At 57.8% G+C, this 22,124-nt stretch overlaps 1 protein-coding gene across 1 annotated transcript in view; it reads right to left on the bottom strand.

Annotated features, from left to right (window-relative positions):
- Positions 1-22,124, bottom strand: part of LOC139244110 (GPN-loop GTPase 1-like) — a 60,265-nt gene that overhangs the window by 20,867 nt on the left and 17,274 nt on the right. The window contains exons 4-5 of the mRNA XM_070870982.1: positions 4,526-4,604; positions 2,651-2,745 (exon numbers count right to left, since the gene is read on the bottom strand). Of these exons, the coding sequence (XP_070727083.1) occupies positions 2,651-2,745; positions 4,526-4,604 (174 nt within the window). The remainder of the gene's footprint in view (positions 1-2,650; positions 2,746-4,525; positions 4,605-22,124) is intronic.

Here is a 22,124-nt window from a genome sequence, read left to right as displayed (position 1 = left end):
AGATAGGTTAACCAAATGGGCTAAGGTTTGGCAGATGGAATACAATGTCGGAAAGTGTGAGGTCATCCACCTTGGGAAAAAAAAACAGTAAAAGGGAATTCTATTTGAATGGGGAGAAATTACAACATGCTGCGGTGCAGAAGGACCTGGGGGTCCTTGTGCATGAATCCCAAAAAGTTAGTTTGCAGGTGCAGCAGGTAATCAGGAAGGCGAATGGAATGTTGGCCTTCATTGCGAGAGGGATGGAGTACAAAAGCAGGGAGGTCCTGCTGCAACTATACAGGGTATTGGTGAGGCCGCACCTGGAGTACTGCGTGCAGTTTTGGTCACCTTACTTAAGGAAAGATATACTAGCTTTGGAGGGGGTACAGAGACAATTCACTAGGCTGATTCCGGAGATGAGGGGGTTGCCTTATGATGATAGATAGAGTAGACTGGGTCTTTACTCGTTGGAGTTCAGAAGGATGAGGGGTGATCTTATAGAAACATTTAAAATAATGAAAGGGATAGACAAGATAGAGGCAGAGAGATTGTTTCCACTGGTCGGGGAGACTAGAACTAGGGGGCACAGCCTCAAAATACGGGGGAGACAATTTAAAACCGAGTTGAGAAGGAATTTCTTCTCCCAGAGGGTTGTGAATCTGTGGAATTCTCTGCCCAAGGAAGCAGTTGAGGCTAGCTCATTGAATGTATTCAAGTCACAGATAGATAGATTTTTAACCAATAAGGGAATTAAGGGTTATGGGGAGCGGGCGGGTAAGTGGAGCTGAGTCCACGGCCAGATCAGCCATGATCTTGTTGAATGGCGGAGCAGGCTCGAGGGGCTAGATGGCCTACTCTTGTTCCTAATTCTTATGTTCTTATGAATGGGATTCCTGAAATAGAGAGGAACAGTACAGAAACAGGGGCTCCGGATTGGATGTGGCCAGATTTGGGAAAGATGAGTGAGGTGTAGAGAGAAAGTGGCACATGGGATTACAGAACACGGAGATAGCCACGGTGCCAGAATAAAATCCTTTAAAAAGGGAGATTGCTTCAAGTTTCAGAATGCCGTGGACAAATAGTAATTAAAATTAACGAAGGGATATCGGGCCTACAGGCATGATGAATAAGAGAATAACAGAAAGCACAGAAAAAGGCCGAGAGAGGGATAAGGCAAGCAAAGGGAGAGTAAGTTTGAGGAGAGACAGACCTGACACAGAGGGTCAGGAGGGTAGCTATCGATCAGTGTGAAGGAGCTGTGAAATGAGGACAGAACAGGGAGTTTGTGGAGATGAGCAGAAATTGATGGGATATTGAACAAGTTGAGCAGAATGCGGAGGAGGTTAATGCTGAACTGGTTAAGTGAGATGAGAGATATTATAATAAAGAGAAGTATTGGAGCAAAAGGAGGACAGAGTGCTGGGACCTGACAGGACCCACCCAATGATCCTGTGGGAAATGGAAGGATAGTGGAGACCCCAGACCCGATATTCTGGGGTTCTGTTGCAAGGACTGACTAATGGAACCTCCAGGGCAGAAGGGACAGAGCTAACCCAAGTCATTACAGCTCAGTTAGTTTAACATCTGTGGCAGGGAAATGTTTGCAACATAATGAAAGATGAAATGAGTGAATATCTAGAAGGTAAATAATTGCAAGCAGCTGACAGATTGCAGGGAGGGAGATGGTGCTGTGAAACCGGACATGACGGAGACAGTGGCTGGGAAATGCAGCGGACTCTCAGAGAGACTTCGACAAGCGACCACAAGGAGACAATTGGAGCAGGTCAAGGCCTTTGGATTTGGGGGAGGGCAGAAAACTGGTTCGAAGGGAGCAGACAGAGAGTGGGGGTTAAGGGCAGTTTCTCAGACTGGGTGAAGGGGTGGTGGTGACCCACAGGGTTCTACAGAGAGATGCAGCATGCAAACAGAGCCTCTGCCCAGCCAGTCAGTGATGGTGTTTATCCTCCACACAAACAGTCTCCTAATCCCATGGACCCGCCCTGCTCCCATTCCCCTTTATCCCCCTTTCCTTTCAGATAAAAGCTTATCCTACTCCCAGGCTTAAATCTCAGGCATCTAATTTTGTACCCATGTCCCCAGTTCTAGCCTGGAAACATTGTCTATCCCTTCATCATTTTAAACTCCTCTATTCAATCACCTCTCAATCCCGGTTGTATTGACAACAGCCCCAGTTTCTCAGTCTGTGTATTTGCTGAGACTGGGCAGCATTGATCGGCCTGCAGTCCGTTCCACATCCTCCCGATAGAGTGCACCCACACTCTCACTGTAGTGTGAGTAATGTTTATACACATTCACCATTACATCTCAACCTTTATATTCCACACATCACAGGATTCCATGAACTATATGATTGTCCCATCCACCCGAGGTGCTGCTTTTAATGTCCTGTGACCCTGAAGCCCCAAATCCCTCTGCCTCTGCCCCCTCCCCCCTTCATGATAAAATGATTACTTTTTTAAACCCCCCCCCCAATGTCCCAGCTGACATTTACAGACACGGAATGCCCACCCACCATCTGGTCAACCTTTCACTTTCTCTGGTCCTCAATGATTTGCAAACTTCCTATTTTCGAATTAGCTGTGAATTTGGACAGGGCTCCCTTGAGCCCGAGATGCACAGTCCCTCCACGACACAGAGCGGGTCTTACCTGCACGCATATAGCATGTTAGACATGAAGGTGACCGGGTTTGTGCTGCGCGATGTGTCCATCACATACACCACGACTGTGGAGAAGGTGGAGGCCTGTGAGGGAGATCAGTGTTAATATACGAGACAGTCAGAGTCAGGCAGTGTCTGCGATACCTGAGCAAGGCAGGACACTGAGGGTAGCTGGCCACTACCTGCCACAAGTCATGGGGAGAGGGCACAGGTCAGCAGGTCCAGCAAACCCACACACTCCAACAGCAACCCACCCAACTCACACCTTCCAAACTCAGCATCCCCAGCCCACTTCCAATAACTGCCCAGGGGACCTCCGAGATTACCATCCCCACCTACTCAACATTCCCATATCCCCCAACCCCACCTACCCACCATCTCCCCATATCCCCCAACCCCACCTACCCACCTTCTCCCCATATCCCCCAACCCCACCTACCCACCTTCTCCCAATATCCCCCAACCCACCTACCCACCTTCTCCCCATATCCCCCAACCCCACCTACCCACCTTCTCCCCATATCCCCCAACCCCACCTACCCCCCATATCCCCCAACCCCACCTACCCACCTTCTCCCCATATCCCCCAACCCCACCTACCCACCTTCTCCCCATATCCCCCAACCCCACCTACCCACCTTCTCCCCATATCCCCCAACCCCACCTACCCACCTTCTCCCCATATCCCCAACCCCACCTACCCACCTTCTCCCCATATCCCCCAACCCCACCTACCCACCTTCTCCCCATATCCCCCAACCCCACCTACCCACCTTCTCCCCATATCCCCCAACCCCACCTACCCACCTTCTCCCAATATCCCCCAACCCACCTACCCACCTTCTCCCAATATCCCCCAACCCACCTTCTCCCCATATCCCCCAACCCCACCTACCCCCCATATCCCCCAACTCCACCTACCCACCTTCTCCCCATATTCCCCAACCCCACCTACCCACCTTCTCCCCATATCCCCCAACCCCACCTACCCACCTTCTCCCCATATCCCCCAACCCCACCTACCCACCTTCTCCCCATATCCCCCAACCCCACCTACCCACCCTCTCCCCATATCCCCCAACCCCACCTACCCACCTTCTCCCCATATTCCCCAACCCCACCGACCCACCTTCTCCCCATATCACCCAACCCCACCTACCCACCTTCTCCCCATATCCCCCAACCCCACCTACCCACCTTCTCCCCATATCCCCCAACCCCACCTACCCACCTTCTCCCCATATCCCCCAACCCCACCTACCCACCTTCTCCCCATATCCCCCAACCCCACCTACCCACCTTCTCCCCATATCCCCCCCAACCCCGTCTTCACCCCATATCCCCATCTTAATGCCACATCCCTAAAGCCCAACTCCTCACCATATCCCCAAACCCACCTACCCATCCTCAACACTGTCCCAAACGCTCCCAGGACAGGTACAGCACGGGTTAGATACAGAGTAAAGCTTCCTCGACACTGTCCCATCCAACACTCCCAGGGCAGGTACAGCATGGGTTAGATACAGAGTAAAGCTCCCTCAACACTGTCCTATCAAACACTCCCAGGGCAGGTACAGCATGGGTTAGATACAGAGTAAAGCTCCCTCTACACTGTCCCATCCAACACTCCCAGGGCAGGTACAGTATGGGTTAGATACAGAGTAAATCTCCCTCTACACTGTCCCATCAAACACTCCCAGGGCAGGTACAGGGGGTTAGATACAGAGTAAAGCTCCCTCTACACTGTCCCATCCAACACTCCCAGGGCAGGTACAGTATGGGTACGTGAGCGGAACCACTGTTTGGACACAAGCTGATGATTGCCGTGAGATTGGAAAGCCCCGATCCTGTATTTAACACTTACCAAAGCTTCTGTGATGATGGTTCCAGATGCCGACCAGGTGAATACCTCAATCTGTCCGGGTGTGTCGATCACAACAAACCTCAAAGCAAAGGACACAATTAGTCAGGGAACAATCCCAGTCTCTTCACGTAAATGAAGTCCCTGATTCACGGTACAATTCGAGTAAATCCGTTCTGCACGCTCTGTGAGGCCTTTACATCCTTGCTAAAGCACGCTGCCCAGAATTGGACACAACACTCCAGCTGGGTCCGGACCAGTGTTTTATGAAGGTTCAGTATAACCTCCTGGCTGCTGTACTCTGTGCCTCTAGTAAAAAAGCCAAAGATCCCGTGTGCTTTTTAAAAAAAAAACCCTTATTGTGACGAAAGGATTGCTCAGCTGGGGTTGACCTTGATTTCGCTTTATGTTAATTTTTTTATATTAACGGTGTCCAGTAACTTTTCATTTGTAGTTATTACTGGCAGTTTCGTTATCCCTTTGATATAAACAGTTCCTGTAACTAACTTGCAACAAGTCCTTGAGTTTCACAGCCCAAGTGTCTGTGTTGTAGATTATTGGTCTTTTCACTTCAGTGATGCAGCACGGGTGACCGTTTTATGAAGGTTGGATGCAGTTTGCAGCAAAGGGTTGTATTGCTCGTGAGGCAAGCTTGGAAGGTCACAGAGACATTACGGCACAGAAGGAGGCCATTCGGCCCATCGAGTCTGTGCCGACTCTCTGTAGAGCAACCCATTCAGTCCCATTCCCCCGCTCTATCCCCGGAGCCCTACGAGTTTATTTCCCTCATGTACCTATCCAATTTCCTTCTGAAATCATTGATCCACCCTCGTCGGAAGCAAGTTCCAGGTTATTACCACTCTCTGCGTGTATCTCTTGCCCAAAACCTTCAATCTGTGTCCCCTAGTCCTTGTACCATCAGCTAATGGGAACAGCCTTTCCCTGTCTACCTTATCCAGTCCATCATAATCTTGTACACCTCTTAAATCTCCCCTCAACCTCCTTTGCTCCAAGGAGAACCACCCCAGCTTCTCCAACCTAACCTTGTAGCTCAAATCCCTCATCCCTGGAACCATTCTGGTAAATCCCCTCTGCACCCTCCCCAGGACCATCACATATTCCCTAAAGTGTGTTGACCAGAGCTGGACGCAGTACTCTAGTTGTGGCCTAACCAGAGCTTTATAAAGGTACAGCATAACTTCCTGCTTTTGTACTCAATACCTCTATTTATGAAGCCCAAGATCCCATGTGCTTTGCTAACTGCTCTCTCAATATCTCCTGCCACCTTTAAAGATCCATGCACATGAACCCCAGGCCCCCCTGTCCCTGCACACTCGAGAACTGTGCCGTTAAGTCTATATTGCCTCTCCCTATCCCTTCTGCCAAAATGCATCACCTCCCATTTCTCTGTATTAAACTCCATCTGCCACTTGTCTGCCCATTCTGCCAGTCTATCTATGTCCTGTTGCAGTCGATTGGTATTGTCCTCACTGTTTGCCACACCTCCAAGTTTGGTATCATCGGCAAATGTTGAAGTTTTACTCTGTATTCCAATATCCAAGTCATTTATATATCAAAAAAAGCCGTGGTCTCAGCACTGACCCCTGGGGAACACCAGTGTCCACCATCCTCCAGTCTGAAACACAACCATTCACCACGACGCACTGTTTCCTGTCCTTAAACCAAGTTCCTACCCAAGCTGTCACTGACCCTATTCCATCAGCCTCAGTTTTGTTAACCAGCTTTTTATGTGACACTTTGTCAAACGCTTTCTTACAATCCATATAGACATCTACTGCATTCCCTTCATTAACTCTGTTACTTTGAAGCAAATAACACATTCTTTGTCCCTAATAGTCCCACCACACTCTCACTACCCGCTTACTATTTACCTCCTGACATGGACCATGTACAGTAGACACCTGAAGTCACTGGAGAACTAACACCAACGATGTCTCCACAAGATCCTGCAAATACCCTGGGAGGACAGACGCACCAACATTAGCGTCCTCGACCAGGCCAACATCCTCAGCATTGAATCACTGACCGCACTCGATCAGCTCCGCTGGGCGGGCCACATTGTTTTCATGCCAGACACGAGACTCCCAAAGCAAGTGCTCTACTCGGAACTCCTTCACAACAAACAAGCCAAAGATGGGCAGAGGAAACGTTACAAGGACACCCTCAAAGCCTCCCTGATAAAGTGCAACATCCCCACTGACACCTGGGAGTCCCTGGCCAAAGACCACCCTAAGTGAAGGAAGTGCATCCGGGAGGGCGCTGAGCACCTCGAGTCTCGTCGCCAAGAGCATGCAGAAACCAAGCGCAGGCAGCGGAAGGAGCGTGTGGCAGACCAGTCCCACCCTCCCCTTCCCTCAACCACTGTCTGTCCCACCTGTGACAGGGACTGTGGTTCCCGTATTGGACTGTTCAGCCACCTGAGAACGCACTTTAAGAGTGGAAGCAAGTCTTCCTCGATTCCAAGGGACTGCCTATGATGATGATGATGACTATTTACATGTCGGTAGAAGATTTTTCGGTTCCCTTTTATGTTAACTACCATTCTATTCTCATATTCTCTCTCTGCCCGTTTTATTCTCCTCTTCACCCCCCCTCTCAACTTGTATCTGGCCTGGTTCTCACGAAGAATTACCTGACGTGCATCATACACGCTCTCTTTGTTTCATCATATTCTCCATCTCCCTCATCATCCAAGCAGCCCTGCCTTTGGTTCCCTGACCTTTCCCTCTTGCAGCAATGTAACTAGCCTGTACCCAACACATCTCCTCATTGAAGACCACTCATTGTTCCCTGACAGACTTTCCTCTCAATCTTTGGGTCCACTTTACCCTGGTTAGATCCCTCCCATTGGGTCCACATTACCCTGGTTAGATCCCTCCCATTGGGCCCACTTTACCCTGGTTAGATCCCTCCCCTCCCATTGGGTCCACATTACCCTGGTTAGATCCCTCCCATTGGGCCCACTTTACCCTGGTTAGATCCCTCCCCTCCCATTGGGCCCACTTTACCCTGGTTAGATCCCTCCCATTGGGCCCACTTTACCCTGATTAGATCCCTCCCATTGGGCCCACTTTACCCTGGTTAGACCCCTCCCATTGGGCCCACTTTACCCTGGTTAGACCCCTCCCATTGGGTCCACTTTACCCTGATTAGATCCCTCCCCTCCCATTGGGCCCACTTTGCCCTGGTTAGATCCCTCCCCTCCCATTGGGCCCACTTTACCCTGGTTAGATCCCTCCCCTCCCATTGGGCCCACTTTACCCTGGTTAGATCCCTCCCCTCGGGTCCACTTTACCTTGGTTAGATCCCTCCCCTCCCATTGGGCCCACTTTACCCTGGTTAGATCCCTCCCCTTCCATTGGGTCCACTTTACCTTGGTTAGATCCCTCCCATTGGGTCCACTTTACCTTGGTTAGATCCCTCCCATTGGATCCACTTTACCCTGGTTAGATCCCTCCCATTGGGCCCACTTTACCCTGGTTAGATGCCTCCCATTGGGCCCACTTTGCCCTGGTTAGATCCCTCCCCTCCCATTGGGCCCACTTTACCCTGGTTAGATCCCTCCCCTCCCATTGGTCCACGTTACCCTGGTTAGATCCCCTCCCATCCCATTGGAGTTGACCTCTTCCAGTTTAGAAGTTCCACTTTAGATTGTTCCCTACTCTTCTCCATTACTAATCTAAACCTTCCGATACGACGATCACTCTTACCCCCGTGTTCTCCCACACTTGGCCCACCTCATTTCCCAGCACCACATCCAATGCCTCCTTCTGAGTTGGGCTGAGAACGTACTGGTCAAGGAAATTCTCCTGAACACGTTTCAGAAAATCCTCCCCCTCCTTTCCCTCCATTCTAACATTATCCCAATCGATATTTGGGTAATTAAAGTCCCCCAAACAACCACTCTATCGTTGCTGTACATCAGAGGGAGCCAGCCTCGGGCGATGGAGAAGGAACTCCCTCACAGCTGGTTCCTCAATTCGACAATGGTTTTCAGCTGAAAGATTGGATTGACAGAACAATCAGGATGAGAAACACTGATTTATTGATAAAGGACATCAAATGAAGACCAGCTTATGCCGAAGCATCACAGGATCGGGAAAAAAAGGTATGAAAGAGTAAGTGCTGAGCAGATATCTCGGAATTCATTTAAGATCTCCTCTCCCAAACTAATCCCACTGCCCCGCGTTCTCCACAGCCCTGTATCAATCCCCCCCTCACTCACTGTATCGTGCCCCCCCCTCACTGTATCGTGCCCCCCCCTCACTCACTGTATCGTGCCCCCCCCCCTCACTGTATCAATCCCCCCCTCACTCACTGTATCGTGCCCCCCCCTCACTGTATCGTGCCCCCCTCACTCACTGTATCAATCCCCCCCTCACTCACTGTATCGTGCCCCCCCCCTCACTGTATCGTGCCCCCCCCTCACTCACTGTATCGTGCCCCCCCCTCACTGTATCGTGCCCCCCCCTCACTCACTGTATCGTGCCCCCCCTCACTCACTGTATCGTGCCCCCCCCTCACTCACTGTATCGTGTCCCCCCTCACTCACTGTATCGTGCCCCCCCCTCACTCACTGTATCGTGTCCCCCCCCCACTCACTGTATCGTGCCCCCCCCCTCACTCACTGTATCGTGTCCCCCCCTCACTCACTGTATCGTGCTCCCCGCCTCACTCACTGTATCGTGCCCCCCCCTCACTCACTGTATCGTGTCCCCCCCCTCACTCACTGTATCGTGCCCCCCCCTCACTCACTGTATCGTGCCCCCCCCTCACTGTATCGTGTCCCCCCCCTCACTGTATCGTGCTCCCCCTCACTCACTGTATCGTGCTCCCCCTCACTCACTGTATCGTGCTCCCCCTCACTCACTGTATCGTGCTCCCCCTCACTCACTGTATCGTGCTCCCCCTCACTCACTGTATCGTGCCCCCCCCCTCACTCACTGTATCGTGCCCCCCCCTCACTCACTGTATCGTGTCCCCCCTCTCACTGTATCGTCCCCCCCCCTCACTCACTGTATCGTGCCCCCCCCTCACTCACTGTATCGTGTCCCCCCTCTCACTGTATCGTGTCCCCCCCTCACTCACTGTATCGTGTCCCCCCCTCACTCACTGTATCGTGTCCCCCCCCTCACTCACTGTATCGTGCCCCCCCCCTCACTCACTGTATCGTGCCCCCCCCTCACTCACTGTATCGTGCCCCCCCCTCACTCACTGTATCGTGTCCCCCCCCTCACTCACTGTATCGTGCCCCCCCCTCACTCACTGTATCGTGCCCCCCCCCTCACTCACTGTATCGTGTCCCCCCCCTCACTCACTGTATCGTGTCCCCCCCTCACTCACTGTATCGTGTCCCCCCCCTCACTCACTGTATCGTGCCCCCCCCTCACTCACTGTATCGTGCCCCCCCCCTCACTGTATCGTGCCCCCCCCCTCACTCACTGTATCGTGCCCCCCCCCCTCACTCACTGTATCGTGCCCCCCCCTCACTCACTGTATCGTGTCCCCCCCTCACTCACTGTATCGTGTCCCCCCCTCACTCACTGTATCGTGTCCCCCCCTCACTCACTGTATCGTGTCCCCCCCCCACTCACTGTATCGTCCCCCCCTCACTCACTGTATCGTGCCCCCCCCCTCACTCACTGTATCGTGTCCCCCCCTCACTCACTGTATCGTGCCCCCCCTCTCACTCACTGTATCGTGCCCCCCCTCACTCACTGTATCGTGCCCCCCCTCACTCACTGTATCGTGCCCCCCCTCACTCACTGTATCGTGTCCCCCCCTCACTCACTGTATCGTGTCCCCCCCACTCACTGTATCGTGCCCCCCCCTCACTCACTGTATCGTGCCCCCCCTCACTCACTGTATCGCCCCCCCCCCTCACTCACTGTATCGTGCCCCCCCTCACTCACTGTATCGTGTCCCCCCCTCACTCACTGTATCGTGTCCCCCCCTCACTCACTGTATCGTGCCCCCCCCCCTCACTCACTGTATCGTGCCCCCCCCTCACTCACTGTATCGTGCCCCCCCCTCACTCACTGTATCGTGTCCCCCCCCTCACTCACTGTATCGTGCCCCCCCCTCACTCACTGTATCGTGTCCCCCCCTCACTCACTGTATCGTGCCCCCCCTCACTCACTGTATCGTGTCCCCCCCCCTCACTCACTGTATCGTGCCCCCCCCTCACTGTATCGTGCCCCCCCTCACTCACTGTATCGTCCCCCCCCCCTCACTCACTGTATCGTGCCCCCCCCTCACTGTATCGTGCCCCCCCCTCACTGTATCGTGCCCCCCCCTCACTGTATCGTGCCCCCCCTCACTCACTGTATCGTCCCCCCCCCCTCACTCACTGTATCGTGCCCCCCCTCACTCCACTGTATCGTGCCCCGCCGTCACTCACTGTATCGTGTCCCCCCCTCACTCACTGTATCGTGCCCCCCCCTCACTCACTGTATCATGTGCCCCCCCCTCACTCACTGTATCGTGCCCCCCCTCACTCACTGTATCGTGTCCCCCCCTCACTGTATCGTGCCCCCCCCTCACTCACTGTATCGTGCCCCCCCCTCACTCACTGTATCGTGCCCCCCCCTCACTCACTGTATCGTGTCCCCCCCCTCACTCACTGTATCGTGTCCCCCCCCTCACTCACTGTATCGTGTCCCCCCCTCACTCACTGTATCGTGCCCCCCCTCACTCACTGTATCGTATCCCCCCCTCACTGTATCGTGCCCCCCCCTCACTGTATCGTGTCCCCCCCTCACTCACTGTATCGTGGCCCCCCTCACTCACTGTATCGTGCCCCCCCTCACTCACTGTATCGTGCCCCCCCCTCACTCACTGTATCGTGCCCCCCCCCCTCACTGTATCGTGTCCCCCCTCACTCACTGTATCGTTCCCCCCCCTCACTCACTGTATCGTGTCCCCCCCTCACTCACTGTATCGTGCCCCCCCCCCTCACTGTATCGTGTCCCCCCTCACTCACTGTATCGTGTCCCCCCCTCACTCACTGTATCGTTCCCCCCCCCTCACTCACTGTATCGTGCCCCCCCCTCACTCACTGTATCGTGTCCCCCCCTCACTCACTGTATCGTTCCCCCCCCCTCACTCACTGTATCGTGTCCCCCCCTCACTCACTGTATCGTGCCCCCCCCTCACTGTATCGTGTCCCCCCTCACTCACTGTATCGTGCCCCCCCTCACTCACTGTATCGTTCCCCCCCCCTCACTCACTGTATCGTGCCCCCCTCACTCACTGTATCGTGCCCCCCCCTCACTCACTGTATCGTGTCCCCCCCCTCACTGTATCGTGTCCCCCCCCTCACTCACTGTATCGTGTCCCCCCTCACTCACTGTATCGTGTCCCCCCCCCACTCACTGTATCGTTCCCCCCCCCTCACTCACTGTATCGTGCCCCCCCCTCACTCACTGTATCGTTCCCCCCCCCTCACTCACTGTATCGTGCCCCCCCCTCACTCACTGTATCGTGCCCCCCCCTCACTCACTGTATCGTGTCCCCCCTCACTCACTGTATCGTTCCCCCCCCCTCACTCACTGTATCGTGCCCCCCCTCACTCACTGTATCGTGCCCCCCCCTCACTCACTGTATCGTCCCCCCCTCACTCACTGTATCGTGTCCCCCCCTCACTCACTGTATCGTGTCCCCCCTCACTCACTGTATCGTTCCCCCCCCCTCACTCACTGTATCGTGCCCCCCCTCACTCACTGTATCGTGTCCCCCCTCACTCACTGTATCGTTCCCCCCCCCTCACTCACTGTATCGTGCCCCCCCCCTCACTCACTGTATCGTGCCCCCCCCTCACTCACTGTATCGTGCCCCCCCTCACTCACTGTATCGTGTCCCCCCCCTCACTGTATCGTGTCCCCCCTCACTCACTGTATCGTGTCCCCCCCTCACTCACTGTATCGTGCCCCCCCCCTCACTGTATCGTGTCCCCCCTCACTCACTGTATCGTGTCCCCCCCTCACTCACTGTATCGTGTCCCCCCTCACTCACTGTATCGTGCCCCCCCCCTCACTGTATCGTGTCCCCCCTCACTCACTGTATCGTGTCCCCCCCCTCACTCACTGTATCGTGTCCCCCCCTCACTCACTGTATCGTGCCCCCCCCTCACTCACTGTATCGTGTCCCCCCCCTCACTGTATCGTGTCCCCCCCCTCACTCACTGTATCGTGTCCCCCCCCTCACTCACTGTATCGTGTCCCCCCCCTCACTGTATCGTGTCCCCCCCTCACTCACTGTATCGTGCCCCCCCCATCACTCACTGTATCGTGCCCCCCCCTCACTCACTGTATCGTGTCCCCCCCTCACTCACTGTATCGTGCTCCCCCTCACTCACTGTATCGTGCCCCCCCCTCACTCACTGTATCGTGTCCCCCCCCTCACTGTATCGTGCCCCCCCCTCACTCACTGTATCGTGTCCCCCCCTCACTCACTGTATCGTGTCCCCCCCTCACTCACTGTATCGTGTCCCCCCCCTCACTCACTGTATCGTGTCCCCCCCCTCACTCACTGTATCGTGTCCCCCCCCTCACTCACTGTATCGTGCCCCCCCTCACTCACTGTATCGTGCCCCCCCCTCACTCACTGTATCGTGTCCCCCCCCTCACTCACTGTATCGTGTCCCCCCCTCACTCACTGTATCGTGCCCCCCCCTCACTCACTGTATCGTGCCCCCCCCTCACTGTATCGTGTCCCCCCTCACTCACTGTATCGTGTCCCCCCCCTCACTGTATCGTGCCCCCCCTCACTCACTGTATCGTGCCCCCCCTCACTCACTGTATCGTGTCCCCCCTCACTCACTGTATCGTGCCCCCCCCCTCACTGTATCGTGTCCCCCCCTCACTCACTGTATCGTGTCCCCCCCTCACTCACTGTATCGTGTCCCCCCCCTCACTGTATCGTGTCCCCCCCCTCACTCACTGTATCGTGTCCCCCCCTCACTCACTGTATCGTGCCCCCCCCTCACTCACTGTATCGTGCCCCCCCCTCACTCACTGTATCGTGTCCCCCCCCCTCACTGTATCGTGTCCCCCCCTCACTCACTATCGTGTCCCCCCCTCACTCACTGTATCGTGCCCCCCCTCACTCACTATCGTGTCCCCCCCTCACTCACTGTATCGTGCCCCCCCTCACTCACTGTATCGTGTACCCCCCCTCACTCACTGTATCGTGCCCCCCCCTCACTGTATCGTGCCCCCCCCTCACTCACTGTATCGTGCCCCCCCCCCTCACTCACTGTATCGTGCCCCCCCCTCACTGTATCGTGCCCCCCCCTCACTCACTGTATCGTGTCCCCCCCTCACTGTATCGTGCCCCCCCTCACTGTATCGTGCCCCCCCCTCACTCACTATCGTGTCCCCCCCTCACTCACTGTATCGTGCCCCCCCCCCCTCACTGTATCGTGCCCCCCCCTCACTGTATCGTGCCCCCCCCTCACTGTATCGTGCCCCCCCTCACTCACTGTATCGTGCCCCCCCCTCACTCACTGTATCGTGCCCCCCCTCACTCACTGTATCGTGCCCCCCCCTCACTCACTGTATCGTGCCCCCCCCCTCACTGTATCGTGCCCCCCCCTCACTGTATCGTGCCCCCCCCTCACTCACTGTATCGTGTCCCCCCCTCACTCACTGTATCGTGCCCCCCCCCTCACTCACTGTATCGTGTCCCCCCCCCTCACTCACTGTATCGTGTCCCCCCCCCCTCACTGTATCGTGTCCCCCCTCACTCACTGTATCGTGCCCCCCCCTCACTCACTGTATCGTGCCCCCCCCTCACTCACTGTATCGTGCCCCCCCTCACTCACTGTATCGTGCCCCCCCCCCTCACTGTATCGTGTCCCCCCTCACTCACTGTATCGTGCCCCCCCCTCACTCACTGTATCGTGTCCCCCCTCACTCACTGTATCGTGCCCCCCCCTCACTCACTGTATCGTGTCCCCCCTCACTCACTGTATCGTGCCCCCCCCCCTCACTGTATCGTGTCCCCCCTCACTCACTGTATCGTGCCCCCCCCTCACTCACTGTATCGTGCCCCCCCCCTCACTGTATCGTGTCCCCCCTCACTCACTGTATCGTGCCCCCCCCCCTCACTCACTGTATCGTGCCCCCCCTCACTGTATCGTGTCCCCCCCTCACTCACTATCGTGTCCCCCCCTCACTCACTATCGTGCCCCCCCCTCACTCACTATCGTGTCCCCCCCTCACTCACTGTATCGTGCCCCCCCCTCACTCACTGTATCGTGTCCCCCCCCCCATCACTGTATCGTGTGTCCCCCCTCACTCACTGTATCGTGCCCCCCCCTCACTGTATCGTGCCCCCCCCTCACTCACTGTATCGTGTCCCCCCCTCACTCACTGTATCGTGCCCCCCCCTCACTCACTGTATCGTGCCCCCCCTCACTGTATCGTGCCCCCCCTCACTCACTGTATCGTGTCCCCCCCTCACTCACTGTATCGTGCCCCCCCTCACTCACTGTATCGTGCCCCCCCCTCACTCACTGTATCGTGCCCCCCCCTCACTCACTGTATCGTGTCCCCCCCCCCCATCACTGTATCGTGTCCCCCCCCTCACTCACTGTATCGTGCCCCCCCCTCACTCACTGTATCGTGTCCCCCCCCCCCTCACTGTATCGTGTCCCCCCCCCTCACTCACTGTATCGTGTCCCCCCCCTCACTCACTGTATCGTGTCCCCCCCTCACTGTATCGTGCCCCCCCTCACTCACTGTATCGTGCCCCCCCTCACTCACTGTATCGTGTCCCCCCCCCTCACTCACTGTATCGTGCCCCCCCCCCACTCACTGTATCGTGTCCCCCCCCCCTCACTGTATCGTGTCCCCCCTCACTCACTGTATCGTGCCCCCCCCTCACTGTATCGTGCCCCCCCTCACTCACTGTATCGTGCCCCCCCCTCACTCACTGTATCGTGCCCCCCCCTCACTCACTGTATCGTGTCCCCCCCCCACTCACTGTATCGTGTCCCCCCCCCACTCACTGTATCGTGTCCCCCCCCTCACTGTATCGTGTACCCCCCCTCACTCACTGTATCGTGCCCCCCCCTCACTCACTGTATCGTGCCCCCCCCTCACTCACTGTATCGTGCCCCCCCCTCACTCACTGTATCGTGCCCCCCCCTCACTCAATCATGTGCCCCCCCCTCACTCACTGTATCGTGTCCCCCCCTCACTCACTGTATCGTGCCCCCCCCTCACTCACTGTATCGTGCCCCCCCCTCACTCACTGTATCATGTGCCCCCCCCTCACTCACTGTATCGTGTCCCCCCCCTCACTCACTGTATCGTGCCCCCCCCCTCACTCACTGTATCATGTGCCCCCCCCTCACTCACTGTATCGTGCCCCCCCCTCACTCACTGTATCATGTGCCCCCCCCTCACTCACTGTATCGTGTCCCCCCCCTCACTCACTGTATCGTGTCCCCCCTCACTCACTGTATCGTGCCCCCCCTCACTGTATCGTGCCCCCCCTCACTCACTGTATCGTGCCCCCCCCTCACTCACTATCGTGCCCCCCCTCACTCACTGTATCGTGCCCCCCCCTCACTCACTGTATCGTGCCCCCCCCTCACTCACGGTATCGTGTCCCCCCTCACTCACTCACTCACTGTATCGTGTCCCCCCCTCACTGTATCGTGCCCCCCCTCACTCACTGTATCGTGCCCCCCCCCTCACTCACTGTATCGTGCCCCCCCCCTCACTCACTGTATCGTGTCCCCCCCCCTCACTCACTGTATCGTGCCCCCCCTCACTCACTGTATCGTGCCCCCCCCTCACTGTATCGTGCCCCCCCTCACTCACTGTATCGTGCCCCCCCTCACTCACTGTATCGTGCCCCCCCTCACTCACTGTATCGTGTCCCCCCCCTCACTCACTGTATCGTGCCCCCCCCTCACTCACTGTATCGTGCCCCCCCCCTCACTCACTGTATCGTGCCCCCCCTCACTCACTGTATCGTGTCCCCCCTCACTCACTGTATCGTGTCCCCCCCCCTCACTCACTGTATCGTGCCCCCCCTCACTCACTGTATCGTGCCCCCCCCCTCACTGTATCGTGCCCCCCCCTCACTCACTGTATCGTGCCCCCCCCTCACTCACTGTATCGTGTCCCGCCCTCACTCACTGTATCGTGCTCCCCGCCTCACTCACTGTATCGTGCCCCCCCCCCCTCACTCACTGTATCGTGCCCCCCCCCTCACTCACTGTATCGTGTCCCCCCCTCACTCACTGTATCGTGCCCCCCCCTCACTCACTGTATCGTGCCCCCCCCCTCACTGTATCGTGTCCCCCCCCCTCACTGTATCGTGCTCCCCCTCACTCACTGTATCGTGCCCCCCCCCTCACTGTATCGTGCCCCCCCCCTCACTCACTGTATCGTGCTCCCCCCTCACTCACTGTATCGTGTCCCCCCTCTCACTGTATCGTGTCCCCCCCTCACTCACTGTATCGTGTCCCCCCCCTCACTCACTGTATCGTGCTCCCCCTCACTCACTGTATCGTGCTCCCCCTCACTCACTGTATCGTGCCCCCCCCCCTCACTCACTGTATCGTGCCCCCCCCTCACTCACTGTATCGTGTCCCCCCCTCTCACTGTATCGTCCCCCCCCCTCACTCACTGTATCGTGCCCCCCCCTCACTCACTGTATCGTGTCCCCCCCTCACTCACTGTATCGTGCCCCCCCCTCACTCACTGTATCGTGTCCCCCCCCCCTCACTGTATCGTGTCCCCCCCCTCACTCACTGTATCGTGCCCCCCCCTCACTCACTGTATCGTGCCCCCCCCTCACTCACTGTATCGTGTCCCCCCTCACTCACTGTATCGTGTCCCCCCCTCACTCACTGTATCGTGTCCCCCCCTCACTCACTGTATCGTGTCCCACCCCCCACTCACTGTATCGTCCCCCCTCACTCACTGTATCGTGCCCCCCCCCTCACTGTATCGTGTCCCCCCCCTCACTCACTGTATCGTGCCCCCCCCTCACTCACTGTATCGTGCCCCCCCTCTCACTCACTGTATCGTGCCCCCCCCTCACTCACTGTATCGTGTCCCCCCTCACTCACTGTATCGTGTCCCCCCCTCACTCACTGTATCGTGCCCCCCCCCCACTCACTGTATCGTGTCCCCCCCTCACTCACTGTATCGTGCCCCCCCCCTCACTGTATCGTGCCCCCCCCTCACTGTATCGTGTCCCCCCCCTCACTCACTGTATCGTGTCCCCCCTCACTCACTGTATCGTGCCCCCCTCTCACTCACTGTATCGTGCCCCCCCTCACTCACTGTATCGTGCCCCCCCTCACTCACTGTATCGTGCCCCCCCTCACTCACTGTATCGTGTCCCCCCCTCACTCACTGTATCGTGTCCCCCCCACTCACTGTATCGTGCCCCCCCCTCACTCACTGTATCGTGCCCCCCCCTCACTCACTGTATCGTCCCCCCCCTCACTCACTGTATCGTGCCCCCCCCTCACTCACTGTATCGTGTCCCCCCCTCACTCACTGTATCGTGCCCCCCCCCCTCACTCACTGTATCGTGTCCCCCCCTCACTCACTGTATCGTGCCCCCCCCCTCACTCACTGTATCGTGCCCCCCCCTCACTCACTGTATCGTGCCCCCCCTCACTCACTGTATCGTGTCCCCCCCTCACTCACTGTATCGTGCCCCCCCCTCACTCACTGTATCGTGTCCCCCCCTCACTCACTGTATCGTGCCCCCCCCCTCACTCACTGTATCGTGCCCCCCCCTCACTCACTGTATCGTGCCCCCCCCACTCACTGTATCGTGCCCCCCCCCTCACTCACTGTATCGTCCCCCCCCCTCACTCACTGTATCGTGCCCCCCCCTCACTGTATCGTGCCCCCCCTCACTGTATCGTGTCCCCCCCCCTCACTCACTGTATCGTGCCCCCCCCTCACTCACTGTATCGTGCCCCCCCCTCACTCACTGTATCATGTGCCCCCCCCTCACTCACTGTATCGTGCCCCCCCTCCCTCACCTGTATCGTGTCCCCCCCCTCACTCACTGTATCGTGCCCCCCTCACTCACTGTATCGTCCCCCCCCCTCACTCACTGTATCGTGTCCCCCCTCACTCACTGTATCGTGTCCCCCCCCCTCACTCACTGTATCGTGCCCCCCCTCACTCACTGTATCGTCCCCCCCCCCTCACTCACTGTATCGTGCCCCCCCCCTCACTCACTGTATCGTGCCCCCCCCTCACTCACTGTATCGTGTCCCCCCCCTCACTCACTGTATCGTGTCCCCCCCTCACTCACTGTATCGTGTCCCCCCCTCACACTGTATCGTGTCCCCCCCCTCACTCACTGTATCGTGCCCCCCCCTCACTCACTGTATCGTATCCCCCCCTCACTGTATCGTGCCCCCCCCTCACTGTATCGTGTCCCCCCCTCACTCACTGTATCGTGGCCCCCCTCACTCACTGTATCGTTCCCCCCCCCTCACTCACTGTATCGTGCCCCCCCTCACTCACTGTATCGTTCCCCCCCCCTCACTCACTGTATCGTGCCCCCCCTCACTCACTGTATCGTGTCCCCCCCCCTCACTCACTGTATCGTTCCCCCCCCCTCACTCACTGTATCGTGCCCCCCCCTCACTCACTGTATCGTGTCCCCCCCCTCACTGTATCGTGTCCCCCCCCCTCACTCACTGTATCGTGTCCCCCCTCACTCACTGTATCGTGTCCCCCCCCCACTCACTGTATCGTTCCCCCCCCCTCACTCACTGTATCGTGTCCCCCCCTCACTCACTGTATCGTGCCCCCCCCCTCACTGTATCGTGTCCCCCCCTCACTCACTGTATCGTGCCCCCCTCACTCACTGTATCGTGTCCCCCCCCTCACTGTATCGTGTCCCCCCTCACTCACTGTATCGTGTCCCCCCCCTCACTCACTGTATCGTGTCCCCCCTCACTCACTGTATCGTGTCCCCCCTCACTCACTGTATCGTGTCCCCCCCCCTCACTCACTGTATCGTGCCCCCCCTCACTCACTGTATCGTGCCCCCCCCTCACTCACTGTATCGTGTCCCCCCCCTCACTGTATCGTGTCCCCCCCCTCACTGTATCGTGTCCCCCCTCACTCACTGTATCGTGCCCCCCTCACTCACTGTATCGTGCCCCCCCCTCACTCACTGTATCGTGCCCCCCCCCTCACTCACTGTATCGTGCCCCCCCCTCACTCACTGTATCGTGTCCCCCCCCTCACTGTATCGTGTCCCCCCTCACTCACTGTATCGTGCCCCCCCCTCACTCACTGTATCGTGCCCCCCCTCACTCACTGTATCGTGTCCCCCCCCTCACTGTATCGTGTCCCCCCCTCACTCACTGTATCGTGTCCCCCCCTCACTGTATCGTGTCCCCCCCTCACTCACTGTATCGTGCCCCCCCCATCACTCACTGTATCGTTCCCCCCCCTCACTCACTGTATCGTGCCCCCCCTCACTCACTGTATCGTGTCCCCCCCTCACTCACTGTATCGTGTCCCCCCCTCACTCACTGTATCGTGTCCCCCCCCTCACTGTATCGTGCCCCCCCCCTCACTCACTGTATCGTGCCCCCCCTCACTCACTGTATCGTGTCCCCCCCCCTCACTCACTGTATCGTGCCCCCCCCTCACTCACTGTATCGTGTCCCCCCCTCACTCACTGTATCGTGTCCCCCCCTCACTCACTGTATCGTGTCCCCCCTCACTGTATCGTGCCCCCCCCCACTCACTGTATCGTGCCCCCCCCTCACTCACTGTATCGTGCCCCCCCCTCACTCACTGTATCGTGTCCCCCCCCTCACTCACTGTATCGTGCCCCCCCCTCACTCACTGTATCGTGTCCCCCCACTCACTGTATCGTGCCCCCCCTCACTGTATCGTGCCCCCCCCCTCACTCACTGTATCGTGCCCCCCCCCCTCACTCACTGTATCGTGCCCCCCCCCTCACTCACTGTATCGTGCCCCCCCCTCACTCACTGTATCGTGTCCCCCCCCTCACTCACTGTATCGTGCCCCCCCTCACTCACTGTATCGTGTCCCCCCCCTCACTCACTGTATCGTGTCCCCCCTCACTCACTGTATCGTGCCCCCCCTCACTGTATCGTGTCCCCCCCTCACTCACTGTATCGTGTCCCCCCCCTCACTGTATCGTGCCCCCCCCTCACTCACTGTATCGTGCCCCCCCTCACTCACTGTATCGTGTCCCCCCTCACTCACTGATCGTGCCCCCCCCCTCACTGTATCGTGTCCCCCCCTCACTCACTGTATCGTGTCCCCCCCCTCACTGTATCGTGCCCCCCCCCTCACTCACTGTATCGTGCCCCCCCCTCACTCACTGTATCGTGTCCCCCCCCCCCTCACTGTATCGTGTCCCCCCCTCACTCACTATCGTGTCCCCCCCTCACTCACTGTATCGTGCCCCCCCTCACTCACTATCGTGTCCCCCCCTCACTCACTGTATCGTGCCCCCCCTCACTCACTGTATCGTGTACCCCCCCTCACTCACTGTATCGTGCCCCCCCCTCACTGTATCGTGCCCCCCCCTCACTCACTGTATCGTGCCCCCCCCCTCACTCACTGTATCGTGCCCCCCCCTCACTGTATCGTGCCCCCCCCTCACTCACTGTATCGTGCCCCCCCCCTCACTCACTGTATCGTGCCCCCCCCCCCTCACTGTATCGTGCCCCCCCCTCACTGTATCGTGCCCCCCCCTCACTGTATCGTGCCCCCCCCTCACTCACTGTATCGTGCCCCCCCCTCACTCACTGTATCGTGCCCCCCCTCACTCACTGTATCGTGCCCCCCCCCTCACTCACTGTATCGTGCCCCCCCCCTCACTGTATCGTGCCCCCCCCTCACTGTATCGTGCCCCCCCCTCACTGTATCGTGCCCCCCCCTCACTCACTGTATCGTGTCCCCCCCTCACTCACTGTATCGTGCCCCCCCCCTCACTCACTGTATCGTGTCCCCCCCCCTCACTCACTGTATCGTGTCCCCCCCCCTCACTCACTGTATCGTGTCCCCCCCCCCTCACTGTATCGTGTCCCCCCTCACTCACTGTATCGTGCCCCCCCCTCACTCACTGTATCGTGCCCCCCCCTCACTCACTGTATCGTGCCCCCCCTCACTCACTGTATCGTGCCCCCCCCCCTCACTGTATCGTGTCCCCCCTCACTCACTGTATCGTGCCCCCCCCTCACTCACTGTATCGTGTCCCCCCTCACTCACTGTATCGTGCCCCCCCCTCACTCACTGTATCGTGTCCCCCCTCACTCACTGTATCGTGCCCCCCCTCACTGTATCGTGTCCCCCCTCACTCACTATCGTGTCCCCCCCTCACTCACTGTATCGTGCCCCCCCCTCACTCACTATCGTGTCCCCCCCTCACTCACTGTATCGTGCCCCCCCCTCACTCACTGTATCGTGTCCCCCCCCCATCACTGTATCGTGTGTCCCCCCTCACTCACTGTATCGTGCCCCCCCCTCACTGTATCGTGCCCCCCCCTCACTCACTGTATCGTGTCCCCCCCTCACTCACTGTATCGTGCCCCCCC

The sequence above is a fragment of the Pristiophorus japonicus genome, unplaced genomic scaffold (genome assembly GCF_044704955.1).
Source record: "Pristiophorus japonicus isolate sPriJap1 unplaced genomic scaffold, sPriJap1.hap1 HAP1_SCAFFOLD_204, whole genome shotgun sequence".
Classification (NCBI taxonomy): domain Eukaryota; kingdom Metazoa; phylum Chordata; class Chondrichthyes; family Pristiophoridae; genus Pristiophorus; species Pristiophorus japonicus.
Note: the sequence above shows the minus strand (reverse complement) of the source record. Positions and strands in the feature narration are given on the sequence as shown.